The 14,301-nt window shown below is 36.6% G+C and overlaps 1 protein-coding gene across 7 annotated transcripts in view; it reads left to right on the forward strand.

The window, feature by feature from the left end:
• LOC136042054 (uncharacterized) overlaps window positions 1-14,301 on the forward strand; it is a 63,503-nt gene that overhangs the window by 19,860 nt on the left and 29,342 nt on the right. For all 7 annotated transcript variants that reach the window (XM_065726915.1, XM_065726916.1, XM_065726917.1 and 4 more), the window contains one exon: window positions 12,191-12,370. In XM_065726915.1, coding sequence (XP_065582987.1) covers window positions 12,191-12,370 — 180 coding nt within the window. The remainder of the gene's footprint in view (window positions 1-12,190; window positions 12,371-14,301) is intronic.

Consider the following 14,301-nt stretch of genomic DNA (forward strand, 5'->3'; position numbering starts at 1 on the left):
TTTGACTTTGGAGAAAAATGAGCGTGGGAGGGGGCCTAGTTGCCCTCCAATTTTTTTGGTCACTTAAAAACGGCACTAGAAATTTTTATTTTCGTTAGAATGAGCCCTCTTGCGACATTCTAGGGCCGCTTGGTCGATACGGTGACCCCTGAAAAAAAAAAACCCACCTGTGATTTGTCTTCTGGCAAAAAAACATGAAATTCCACATTTTTGTAGATAGGAGCTTGAATTTTCGCTATAGGGCTCTCTGATACGCCAAATGCGATGACTTTTGTTAAGATTCTATGACTCTTAGGGTGTGTTTCCCCCTATTTTCCAAAATAAGGCAAATTTTCTCAGGCTCGTAACTTTTGATGAAAAAGACTAAATTTGATGAAACTTATATATTTAAAATCAGGATGAAAATCCGATTCTTTTTATGTATATTTTAGCATCAAAATTCCGTTTTTTAGAGTTTCGTTTACTGTTGAGCCGGGTCGCTCCTTACTACAGTTCGTTACCACGAACTGTTTGACTAATACAACACTATTACAACTACTAATACCACTACTACTATGTACCAAGCTGCCAAATTAACCCTCTTTGTTTTTATTGTCCTATTCAACTAATTAAAATGAACAGCTTCAAAAAAAATCCGTCATAAGAAAATATTATCAAATAGTTTGTGATAAAAAAAAAACTGGAAGTAAAACATGAGTTTGACCAATATTCACCAAAAGTAAAAATGGAATTATCATGAAAATTGCTACTCCGACAGTGTTGGTTTTTTATGCTGATTCTAAATAGATCAAATTCTTTCAGTTTATTGTTACCCACTCAAAACCAAAAATCTGAGAAAACTTGCCTGATTTTTGAAAAAAGGGGAAACATCCCCAAAAAAGCAAACAATCTTATTGAAAATCCCTTCATTAGATACATCATATCAGAGAACCCTATCATAGAGATTTCAAGCTCCAATCTTCAAAATGTAGAATTTTGCTTTGTTTCAGAAGGAACATCGTCGATGTATGTTTATTTGTTTTGTTTGTTTTTTTCCAAGAAGGATAGTATCAAACCGAAGGTCCAAGATAATTGGAAGGAGCTCATTCAAACGTAAATCTAAAGCTCTTTTTTGAGTGACCATACAGATTGGGGGAAAGTCTTGTTTTCTGCCATTTTTGGGCACCAAACTACGACTTTATCCCAAAGAGGGTGAATTTGCAATCAATTTCAAATTCTGAGAAGTTAACGGTGGCAGTTAGGCAGTACTGCATTCAACCAAGTTGATTCGCTTTTTTTAAAAATGGAATTAGGCTATATTTGGTGATTTATAATAGTGTATCAGCTACAATGAGGGAAGGGGTGAGTCATTGTTTAGGTGGGGGCAGGATAGATTCCTAAAAGGAACACTTTAATGGACAAACTGCTTACTCTTCATAAGGCTTCAGATAAATGTTGAAATAGGTTGGGCAGGAGTAGGAATGAAATAAATTGTTTCTTTATACAGCTAAAATGTTACATTCCCATATCTACCAGCACAAAGGTGGAAAAGACAAAGCAGGTCATCATCAGCCCCACCAAGAAACTTCTGTAGGATGACAAATCCTGCTGGTAACTTGGTTTTCAGCAATTTTAAACAGTGTTGTTTTCTTTTTCTTTTTGTATGAAGTACTCTAATGTATTTAGAGAAATGTATGAAATATATTTATCGATAAGAAATTCCTATTGCAGAGGTTGTAATGGCTTCAGTTATATAGAGGATCAAAAGCCTCACAGAATTTCGATCCATACTAACAATAAAGCTCCTTTTCATCCAATCGAAATTCTTTAGTAGTAATATCAACAAGGAATTTTTACCAAAATTACTATTCACCGCCAATTTTTTAAGTATATCCAAACTTTATCCAAAATTGATATTAAACTTAGGACGATTCTAATCAGCTTACGATTAATGATTTACACATTTTAAAAGCAATTAATCAGGGATTTAAAGGACCGGTACCTCATATTATATCTTGGTTAGGCCTGGGTATGATTTGGAAAACAATCACACATTAGATAAAAAAGAGCTTTTCAAATGAAAGCAAGTAACAGATTTAAAACCTATTTGAACAAATTATTCTTTATATTAAGGGTGCTGTCTCCTCCTTAGCTCCTAACTCTTTACTCTGAGGTTTGGCCTTTTTCAAATTTTTAAAGAAAATTCGCATTTGAAAAGAGAAGATTTTTCAAGGCACTAAAAGACTTTTTTTTAATGAGCAAGGTGTTGAGAAGTGGGCAGTCCCCCTTATATATAGAGTAATTTCTATTTGTTCTAAGTTCTAAATTTGCTCTATACTTTATTTGCAAAACATTTTTGTTTGTTTAATTATATTTTATGACACTGTAAAGTTTTATAAAATAATTTATATTTGTATCTTACCCACTTACAAAGGGGAAAAAGTGGAGTACAAGGAGAAATAACAAAGAACTACAAATAAAACAGAATCCAAGAAAAAGGAATAAAAATTTAGCAAAAGAGGCGGGTAAGAGGATTGTTAGGACCAAGACGGATTGGCGCTTCGTCAATTAATTTTGAACTTAGTTTTTCCAATGAGAGAACAATAACTGTTGCCTGGTATTTACTAATTAACCTTCGGTTCCGAAATGATCGTGGTAAATAAAGTAAGAAGTTACAATACCGATAGTAATCCAGGTTGGCCCTCTTTACGTCACCTTTATTCAGAAGCATATAAAACCCAGCAAAAATAACACAGAATGGTCGCAGAAACTCGATTACAGCTTAGTAAGTGCTTGTCGCCGGAAATATCCACGATTTCCAACAATTTTAGAGTACCCCAATTTAAGCTTAAATTGAATATCCCGAATTGTCTGAAAATGAAAAGAACTTAAAGAATTGCAAAGAGAAATCCCAAGCTATCGAAAAGAAGTGACTTGTGGTACGGAAAAAGAACTGCTATCGAAAGGATGAGACGAACTAACCCCATAAAAATATAAGAAATTCACATTTATCTTCGCTTAGCAATAATCCAATTCTTGCAAATACATCAGCGACGGATTGGACAGAACGCACAAAACAGGCCTCAGTTCGGCTAATAAGAAGCAAGTCGTCAGCCTAAGCTATGTATGATACCTCTGTGAATCCTGTAAAACAAGAAGTATTTATACCAGATAAAACATTTTCAATAGAAGCATTAAAGATATGAGGAGAGAGAACTACCCCCTGTCTAACTCCAAACTTGACTGGAATATGCCCCAAAATAATCACCATTCCCTGAATTTAATCTTAAATAAGAATTTGAATACCAAAACTTCAAAACCAGAATCACAGACGCATTCACACCAAATTGACTAAGAGCATACCAAGCTTGAGCATGGCAAACACTATCGAATGCTTTAGATATATCAAGGGTGCAAAAATAAATACTATAACTACTCCGAGTGGCTTCCGTAATAAGCTGTGCTAAAACACGATGAGAATATTGACAGCTCAGACCTGACTTGAAGACGAACTGGTTAGCCTCATAATTAGCAAATTTATCGGTATGTGGAATTAGAACATACTTAAATAATTTACTTAGAGTACCGGCGACGGTAATCGTCCTGTACGAATTACACAAATATGGATCTTTTCCTTTCTTTAATATAGAAGAGCACTTCCACATAAAAATGAATCAGGAACAGTAGATCTTGAAAGGCACATTTGAAATAATAATTGAAGATGCGATAGAAGTTCAGATGACCTCGGATCAAGATGAGCCACACAAATACCATCAAGGTCACAAGACTTCGACTTTAAGTGTCGAAGAGATTTCACAATATTAGATTTATCAACAGGTATAACATGTCTTTGGCTCACACTATTAGGAAGAACCTTCACCACTAAAGCAGTAAAACGGCTATGCACATCATGATTAATCACGGAAATGATGCGCGTATAATGTTAAATCCACGACAATCTTGGAATAATATCACTAGAAGAAGATTCTTCGAGTTTTGACGCATTCAGCACATTTTGCCAGTGTTTACCATTAGTCGGAAATTCAGCGCCCCAAAACCGAACTGCACGAAGATGGCGCTTATAAGCCAATTTTGTTCTCTGCTAAATGCTAAAAACTTGCCCACTAGAAGGTCTACCGCAAGCAATCCACATTTTCAACTAAAACTTGGCTTGGTTCTTCACTTTCTTAAGTTCCGGATCATACTTCCAAAAGGTCTTACGGGTGTTAAGTCGCACGCGAATCAACGGAACAGCTATTGCTTTAGCTTGTTTAATTGAAGAAACAATATTTTTGTAGTAAGAATTTAACCTACCACGAGCATCACTGATAAAATAACCAGCGCCGAGAAGATGATAAGGCAAGGAAATAGTGGATAGCAGAAAAGTGAGAGCCGAAAAATAGAGTAACCAATTTGCATTATCCCAATCACGTTTGCAAATCCATTTCTTAGGTTTAGGAGGAGCACTGAAACTTATTATAGAGCCAATAGATAGATCTAAATTAAGAGGGAGATGGCCATAGTCTCCTTCCTCATCGTCAACATGAATATCAGAGGAATGAAGAAGGGGCGAAAACACACAGTGGTCCAACTCAGAAACTGCTCCCCTATTATGGATATATGAGAAGCTGCAATCTTTATTTATAATCCTATGTGCACCTGGTAGAGTATTTAGCAGGGTGTCAGATCGACTGGATGATGTGTGAATGTTGCGATTTAGATCACCGGCAAGAAGCCATGAATACCCAAGAGATTCAATTCCGCTAATTAGACCTCGTAGCTTATCACAAGATTTGGCAAAACTCGAGAACGACTGTACCGACTTTTTATCATGCAGCAGGTAAGCATTAATTAGGACGGAGTCACCAAATCTTACAGCTAGAAAATGCTCAGATGAGTAGTAGCACACCGGGGATAAATCTGCAAGAGTCTGTCTGATATAACACGCGAGGCCACCAGAAGGCCTACCCCGAGTCTGTCTAGCACTGGTACTAAACACAATGTGATCACGATTCCTTTGTAAAAAGTTCACGTTGCAGGCAGGAAGCAAGTGTTCTTGCAGGAGAAGGACATCAAAACGGCTCAAACGTTCCTCCAAACTTGGCACTTTGTCTTTAGTCCCGTTAATGTTAAACGAGCACACCGAAATTTTGCGACAGTTCATTTATTAAGGCACCTTGTAACGGTCTTAACAAGAGCCTGGAGACAAGGACATCGAAAACTAAATGCCACATGATCATCACCACAGTTTGCGCATTTTATCGGATCCGTACATTGGGTTTCTTTGCAATACTGATGAGGACCAGATCATCTAGCACATTTATAGCGGGTACTAGGACAGTTAGCAATTAGATGTTCAGGAGACTGGCATTTGTCACTGCATCTCGGCATTTTCTTAAATTCATAGACACGGATCAGGTTATACCCAATTTTCAACCCAGTCTAAGAGCCAAAATAAGAGACCCTTGATCACTAAAAGTAATCTCGACGCACCGGAAATTTCCAATCCGGGTGGCTACAGCAACTCCAGAACAGTTCTTGAACAGAGATAAATCAAACGAGTCGCCAATCCCTTTTGCCATTCGGTACAACTTCCTTTCCAGAACCTTCACATCCGATCCACACCGTTCGGGCTAAATCGCAAAAGCCGCTTGCCACACCGCTGTCAATATTCACTAGTGTTCTGTCTCCAGAGGCGCTAGTATTCTCAACACATTCATGTCCGGCAATTTTATCAGTCACAGCTTTTCGTTTCGACGGATTGTCAAGATCACGCGCTGTCTTCGTGATAGTGATTGTCGCTTGATTTGTTGCAACTGGAATAGAAGCAGCGCCGTCCCCTTGTAATCCTGGGAAGTGGAGATCATAAGAAGTCACCTTATCTTTAATTTGTAGCAAGGTCTGTTGAAGAGTTTTAATTTTTGCCGAGAGCCTAGAATAAGCTACTGCAGGCAAAAACGGAACCTCGTGGGAAAACGTATCACGAAAACAGCTATGATAGGAAAAGGCTCAGTTTTCTTTTTCTGAAACTGTTCAAGCATGTCCTTCATGTGATTCATTAGAGCATTTGGTGCCGTGCGTTTAGGACAAGCATCCGTAATCGACAGCTTTTCCCGCAGCAGCTTCTTCCCCTTCGTAATATCAGCCAACCCAAAAATGTCAACAGCTGATTTCAGAACAACTGCATCTTCTACACCTCTCTCCAAATTATACTGAAGAAAGTTCAGAACGGGGAAAAAAACTAAACATTCCGAAGGTTCAATATCAAAGTCCATTTTCCTTGCACATTCGTCAATCCAAATCAGTTTTGAAAGAGAAGAAAGGAAAGAGACAAGATGGAAATTTTCACTCTGGATTTTTATCACAGTCAATTCATTGATTTTTGTGGGAGTCGATTGAAATCAAATTCACACAAAATCAAATGCTTTTTACGATGAAACAGATATTATTGCACAAGGAAAGCTAAACACATGGACGCACCAGCGTTGCCGATTGACTGAATTGAATGAATGAAGGAGCCTAGGAACAAGGGAAGTGTAAGGACCCCCTCAGCTATTCCCAGCAATTTACGGGTAACTTAATACCGGCGGGTACAATAGGTCGCTTGCGGGAGGTTCCTTCCCCTCTTCTGCTTGTTCCCAGTACGCTTCTTAATGATATGAAATCAAATGAAATATGAATTAATAATGATATGAATTAATGAAATCAAAAGTTATCTACGCTCACTGAAATAATTCGAGTTTAAACCACTGAATTAATGCAAGTTTAAAATCCAAAAAAAAAAATTCACTCTGAATCTAGGTCAAAAGTTAAACCATAACAAATATTATGAAATAACAACTGAATTAGCTACGGTCACTGAATTAATTCAAGCTCACAGCACTTAATTAATACAGGTCCAAAGCAGGCTTTAAAATCCAATAAATCCAAAGAGGTGTTCGCAGTTTGAAGACTAGATGAAGACTTATGAATACAACACTTTTGGTAACACAAACAAAAAAAATACCGATATTTCAATGATCTCCGTTTGGATTTTGATGGGTAATCAAACAGTTCGTGGTAACGAACTGTAAGTAGCAACCCGGCTCAATAGTAACTGAAAATTTAAAAAAACAAAATTTTAATACCAATAGATATATCTAAAGATTTGGCTTAATATTCTGATTCCAAATATATAAGTTTTGTTAATTTTAATCTTATCCATCAAAAGCTATGAGCCTGAGAAAATGTGTCTAATTTTTGAAAAAATGGGAGAGGAGCCTCTCTAAGTCATAGAAGTTTAATGAAAATCACACCATCGGATTCGGCGTATCAAAGAACCCTGCAGTAGAGGTTTCAAGCTCATATCTGCAAAAATGTGGAATTTTGTAATTTTTGCCAGAAAAAAGATCATGGATGTGTGTTTATTTCTTTCTTTGTTTTATGGCACTTAGTATTTACCAAGTGACATATAGCGATCGCAAATTCTGTTGGTCTGTCTGTCCCGGTTTTGCTAGTTTAGGCACTTCCAGATAAGCTGGGACAATGAAATTTGGAAGGCGTATCAGGGACCAGATTAAATTAGAAATAGTCATCTCTCAGATTCGATCATTTGGGGCAGAAGTGGGGGGGGGTGGTTAATTCGGAAAAAAATAGAAAAATGAGGTATTTTAACTTATGAACGGGTGATCGGATCATAATGAAATTCGACATTTAGAAAGATGTCATGTCTCAGAGCTCTTACTTTAAATACCGACCGGACCTGATGACATTGGGTGGAGTTGGAGGGGGAAACCTAAAATCATGGAATACGCTTAGAGTGGAGGGATCGGGATGACACTTGGTGGGAAAAATAATCACAGATCCTAGATACGTGATTGCCATAACTGGAACGGATCCACTCTCTTTGGGGGAGTTGGGGGGAGGGTTAATTCTGAAAAAAATTAGAAAAATGAGGTATTTTTCACTTACGAAGGAGTGATTGGATCTTAAAGAAATTTCATATTTAGAAGGACGTCATAACTCAGATGTCTTATTTTAAATTCCGACCGGATCCGGTGTCATTGGGGGGAGTTGAGGGGGCGGGGATCGAAAATATTGGAAAACGCTTAGAGTGCAGAGATTAGGATGAAACTTGGTGGGAAGAATAAGCACAAGTCCAAGATACGTGACTGACATAACCGGGCCGGTTGTGCGCTCCAGGGGGGGGGGGGGGTTGGTAATTCGGAAAAATTAGAAAAATTTGGTATTTGAAAGTTACGAATGGTGATCAGATCTAAATGAAACTTGATATTTAGAAGGATCTTGTGCTTCTGCGCTTTTAGGAAATCTTGGAAAACGTGAAAATTGAGGTATCTTGATCTTACGAATGGGCGATCGGATCTTAATGAAGCTTGATATACAGAAAGATCATATGTCTCAGATGCTCCATTTTCAATTTGGATTGGATGCGGGGACATAGAGGGTTGGAGGGGGGAAACAGAAATCTTGGAAACCGGAAATCTTGGAAAACGCTTAAAGTGGTGAGATCGGAATGAAACTTGACAGGAAGAATAAGCACAAGGTCAAGATACGTGATTGACATAATTGGAACGGATTCACTCTCTTTGAGGGAGTTGGGGGGGATGATTTCCAGTGCTTTGACGAGTTCGGTGCTTCCACGATTCGACCATCTGGGGGGCTGGAGTGAAAGGAAAAAATGAGGTATTTTTAACTTACGAATGGGTGATCGGATCTTAATGAAATTTGTTATTTAGAAGGACCTCGTGTCTCACTGCTCTTATGTTAAATTCCGACCGTATCCGGTGATATTGGGAGTTAGAGGGGGAAACGGGAAGTCTTGGAAAACGCTTAGAGTGGAGAGATCAGGATGAAACTTGTTTGGAAAAATAAGCACAAGTCCTAGATACGTGATTGATATAACCAGACTGAATCCGCTCTCTTTGGTGGATTTGGGGGGGGGATGTTGATTCGAAAAAACTAGAAAAATTGAGGCATTGTTAACTTAAGAACTGGTGACTGGATCTTAGTGAAATTTGATATTTAGAAGGAACTCATTTCTCACAGCTCTTATTTTAAATCCCGACCAGATCTGGTGCTATTGGGTGGAGTTGGAGGGGGAAATCGGAAATCTTGGAAAACGATTAGAGTGGAGAGATCGGGATGAAAGGTAGAATAAGCAAATGTCGTAGATATCTGATTGACGTAACTGGACTGGATCCGCTCTCTCTGGGGGAGTTAGGGGGGTCTGGTGCTTTGGTGAGTTCGGTACTTCTGGACGTGCTAGGACGATGGAAATTGGTAGGCGTGTCAGGGAACTGCACAAATTGACTTGATAAAAGTCGTTTTCCCCGATTTGACCATTAAGTGAGAGGAAAAATTAGAAAAAATGAGGTATTTTTAACTTATGAGTGGGTGATTGGATCTTAATGAGTTTTGACATTTAGAAGGACCTGGTGTCTTAGAGCTGTTATTTTAAATCCCGACCGGCATTAAGCCTCTGATTTTCCTTTTAAATCAATCCATTAATTCCGTGGAATTTTGCTAGAGTTCATACCATATGAGCTCTTGGCTCTTCCGACCTCGTCACAAGTGCCGTATGAGCTCTTAGCTCTTGTTTTTTTTCCAAGGGTGATCGTATTGACCCAGTAGGCCTAAACGTAGAGAGGGCCCATTCTAATGGAAATCAAAAGTAATAGTGCCCTTTTCGAGTTATCAAAAAATTGGAGGGCAACAAGGCCCCCTCAAACATCACTTTTTTCCCAAAATCGTCAGATCAAAATTTTGAGGTAGCTTTTTTCTACAGCATAGTTGAAAAGCCCAATAACTGCGTCTTTAGAGATAAAATGACCCCCTACGGCCCCTGGGGAAAGTTTTTTAAGTTATAAAATTTACCGATTGTTTTATTTGTCATTGGGAGGTATGCATACATTTTTCGAGTGGGGAGGGGGGGACAAATTTTCTGCTGGGAGGATTTTGCACCGGGAAAATTTTCCATGGAGAAGGAAGTTTTCAGGGGGTGAACTTTTCAGGGGAAGTTGTACACTGGGTGAATTTGCCAGAATTCCTGTACGAAATTTCTTTATATGTCTTGCTTTCTCTTTAGGCGTGTTAAGGGTAATTGTCCGAGGAAAATTTTCATCAAGATTGAATTTTCCATGGAATGTTTATTTGGGAGGGGAATTTTCCGTGGGGATGGAGCCAGGTATCCTGGTGTTATTAAAAAAACGACCAGAAATTAAATTTCAAAAATCACGTTTTTTCAACTGAAAGTAAGGAGCAACATTAGAACTAAGAAAGAAGAGAAATCATTACGCATATGAGCGGGGGATGCTCTTTCTTCAGCACCTCGCTCTTTACGCTAATGTTTAGATTTTATTTCAAATCTTTAAAAACAACTCCTGAAACACAAAGGTCGTCAAACACCAAAATATTGAATGTCTTTAGACTCAATTCCTTATAAAAAGTAACGTATTATCAAAGTATTTTGCTAAAACATTAAAACTAAAATTAAGAAAATCCAATAAAAAATTTTAATTAAATAGTTTTAATCTAATTTGAATTCCAAAATCCATTACATTCGACGTCTTTATACTTTATAGCTGTAAAAAATAAAATCTTTTCCAAAGGTCCAAATAGATAAATACAATCGCTCCTGGAAAAAAAATGATAATAAAAAACAAAAAAACGTATCCGTTCAGAGGGAAAATGCAAAAGCTCCCAGCTAAGTTAGGCTCTTATACTTTCGTTATTGAGAAGGATCGTTATTTACTTACCATTCATTATTATGAAAAATTTCATGCTTTTTTTGTTGCTCCAACCAAATCATATAGAAAAAAAATGTTTATGCAAAACTGGAAAGGGGTCACTAAGTGAGCCCTTTAAATTAGAACTTATATTTTCCTTATCAAGGGTCAAAAGGGTCTATTGACAGGCAGCCAACAATGGGGCAGCACACATTTTCTCCATGTTTTTTTCATATTCTGCTCTTTTTCCTTTGGTTTTCTTATAATTACTTTGTAGTCCCACATAGCCCTGCCGGCGCCCATGAGGAGCATAAATATAATTTTCGGGAATGGTATTAAATTTTATGCCTTGCCATGCCTTCTCAAGACCAGAACATAATTTGCACTTTACTGAAAACGAAATACATTTTAAATATTTAATTTTAATAAATCGAAAATTATTAAGACTTCAAGGAATAAATATCAGTAAATGCATATTAAACTGTTAATCAACATGTTTTTTTCAGAAAAGTGCAAATTATGTTCCGGTCTTGAGAAAGCATGAGGGTTGTCAGCCCAACCCATGTGAATTTCTGTTCGTTTTGAGCTTGATTCGGTTATTTATTGTAATTTCTGTTCGTTTTGGGTTTCATTTATTTTCTGGTGGTGATTTATGGCAGCTTTGCGCTTGGAAAATTATTTACTTTATTTTTCCTCATTTTTGGTTTAATGGACCTCTTTACTTTTCTTTGAAAAACTTATTTTGTAGATTTTTTCTTGGTATTAATGTCAGACTATACCGTCCTTGCAATAGGCAGGTTTCAACCCAGTTCCTAGAATTTTTAAGCACTGTCCTATATATTGTGCTGTCGTTGGGTATGCATAAAATGTTTAGTGTAAGCAGAATTTTAATGAGCTAAAATCTTACACGTCTATTCGAAAAATTCATAAATTTAACCTGGAACTTTCAAATTTCATGAGCTTGAACCTTAAGAGCTAACTCCGAAAACTCACATTTAAGTTGGTGTTAAGTAAGGTATGTTCTTCGTTCCCTAGAATTTACTTTTAAATTTAAAGGCTTAAGAGCCTTTCAGACCAAAAATTTGGCTTACGTTTTTACGTTTGTGCTCTATGTTTCTAAGTATAATCTCCCAAATACATGTAAAATAGTACTAAATGGCTATATAGAAACTTCAAATCGTTTTGAGATACAGAATATCTTTAAAGATACTTCAAAATACCGCAGGCCAATGTGTTGACATGTATTGAGGCATTTATTACATCAAAAAAGCTCCACAACATGTTTTTGCTCCACTGTTTTTTGTGACTCCTCCTAATATGATATAAAACGCTACTGCTAAAATAACGCAAAATCGTCTGTTATATAATGTTAAATAGCAATAAAAAATAAAGTATTTATTATGAGAACGTTATAAAGATCACGATTTTGACTACATCCATCTCACCTTTTGGTTGCCATCATCTCAAGTTTAATTTATCTGTTTAAGGTATTACCAAGACAACGAGGATTCAGAAATGTTGCACGAATTGGAAAAACGCACGATAGAGAAATACTCATATATCAGAGATTGCTTCCCCAATACTTGAAAATGATTGAAGGTAAAAAGGAAATTGTATTGAAAGTACCCAAGCTCTATTATAGCAGATTTGACGGAGCAGCAAAGCTTGTAAGTGAACTTATCGATCTTATTCTGGCCAATGAACAACATTTTCTCCACTTGAAAATCCCCACTTTGTTGCCTAAAGACTTAGCTTCAGGTTTTCGAATTCCATTTGTCTTTTTTGTTATGCATCTATGATTTCCCTTTGGGTTGCATTTCCTATAATTTTGTGCTGTTCATTGCATTGATGGTTTTTCTTTTCTTTCCTTTTCTGTTTTTCATGGTATTTCGTATTTTAGTGCTTTCTTTATTTAAAATTTCTTTTTCACTTCTCTTCAAAGTGAACACGGTTTGAATGAGGGGTTTTTCGAAATATTACGCATTTTTGTTTTGTTTGTTTTGGTTATATTGTATGCACGTTCTCTAGCTTGATTCCTGGAGTCTATATCTCGTACAAATGGGCTTGCTTTCACAGATTGTAAACCAACTTGCTTCTTCTCCTTGGTGGATTGTCTTCAAAACAGTTACAGTGTATTTTGACAGAATTTGAGCTATGCAAGTTGTAATTGTTGTGACGCAAAGAAGCTTAGTGCATAAATAAAACAGTTCGTATATATACATATATATATATATATATATATATATATATATATATATATATATATATATATATATATATATATATATATATATATATATATATATGTATATGTATATCGAAAGAATTGATGTACTGTGCTAATTCCGAATAGATAGTATTCATTAAGTTTAATATTAACCATCATAGGATATGAGCCTGAGAATATTTGCTGGATTTTCAAAAAAATAAGGAGGAAACACCCTCTAAAGATCAAAGAATCTTAATGGAAATCACACCATCAGATTCAGCATATTTTTCCGTTTTTTACATATAGTATTTGTTATAGGAAAGTATAGTGAATTTTCAGGAGGAAATTTTCAGCGAAGTTGAAATCCTCTGGGTGATTTTTACGTGGTGGGGTATTTACAACGGGAGAAGATCTCCATGGGGGAATTATCCCCAGGAGAAATTCTCCATAAGATAATTTTATGCGGATAAACTTTCCATTAGGGGGGAGGGAGAGGGGGGTCCAGGGAATATTTCCATGCCATGTTATTTCCACATGACCTCAAAAAGGATCAGGAATTAAATAAAAACAATTCTTTTTTTCAAATGAAAGTAGGATAAGGAGTATTTTTCATGCGGAATTATAAGCAAGACATTTCCCGGGGGGATTCGCAGCGAGGATCGAATTGTCCGGGGTTAGTTTCCCATTGGAAAAATTTTGCTTAGGAAGAACTTTCTATGGAGGAATTTTTCATGGGAGGGATTTACCAAGGAGGGGGGGGGGGGAATTTCCTGGTTTTATTTGAAAAATGATCAGAAACTAAATAAAAAACAATTTTTTCTACTGAAAGTAAGGAGCAACGTTAAAACTTAAAACAAACAGAAATTATTCCATATATTGAGGTGGACTGAAATGGGAGAGTTACAGAAACCGGACATTCACTTGTCTAACTATTACCATAGAGTGAGTGGTTCTCAAGCATTACCATTCGGAACAAGAAGATACTGCCTCTCTTTCTGTCCATAGTTGTTTCTTTAATATTCATATCAGAGAAATATGGAAAAGAGTCAGAACAACCAAAATCACAAAGTTCACCAAAAGCCACAAAAATTCACACCCAAGATGCCATTCCAAGAAAAATAAATTTGACCCCATTGTTTCCTGATCAGAAGTTTGCAAGGCTATTTGGTCAGATTATATATAGCCTATATATTTTTCATGATACTCCAAGAAATAAAAAAGAAAAACAGCGACTTATGCACAATATCAGGAAACTAAGGGTACATTGAAGACTTATTTTACAAGTACTTCTTCGAACTTTACAAGCTTTTGCTTTTAATCCAAAATTATGAACTTTAAAAATAAAACCGATTTTTAGATTTTTTTTTCTTTTGCGATATGTGTTTTTCT

Source organism: Artemia franciscana, unplaced genomic scaffold (genome assembly GCF_032884065.1).
Source record: "Artemia franciscana unplaced genomic scaffold, ASM3288406v1 PGA_scaffold_58, whole genome shotgun sequence".
NCBI classification, from domain to species: domain Eukaryota; kingdom Metazoa; phylum Arthropoda; class Branchiopoda; order Anostraca; family Artemiidae; genus Artemia; species Artemia franciscana.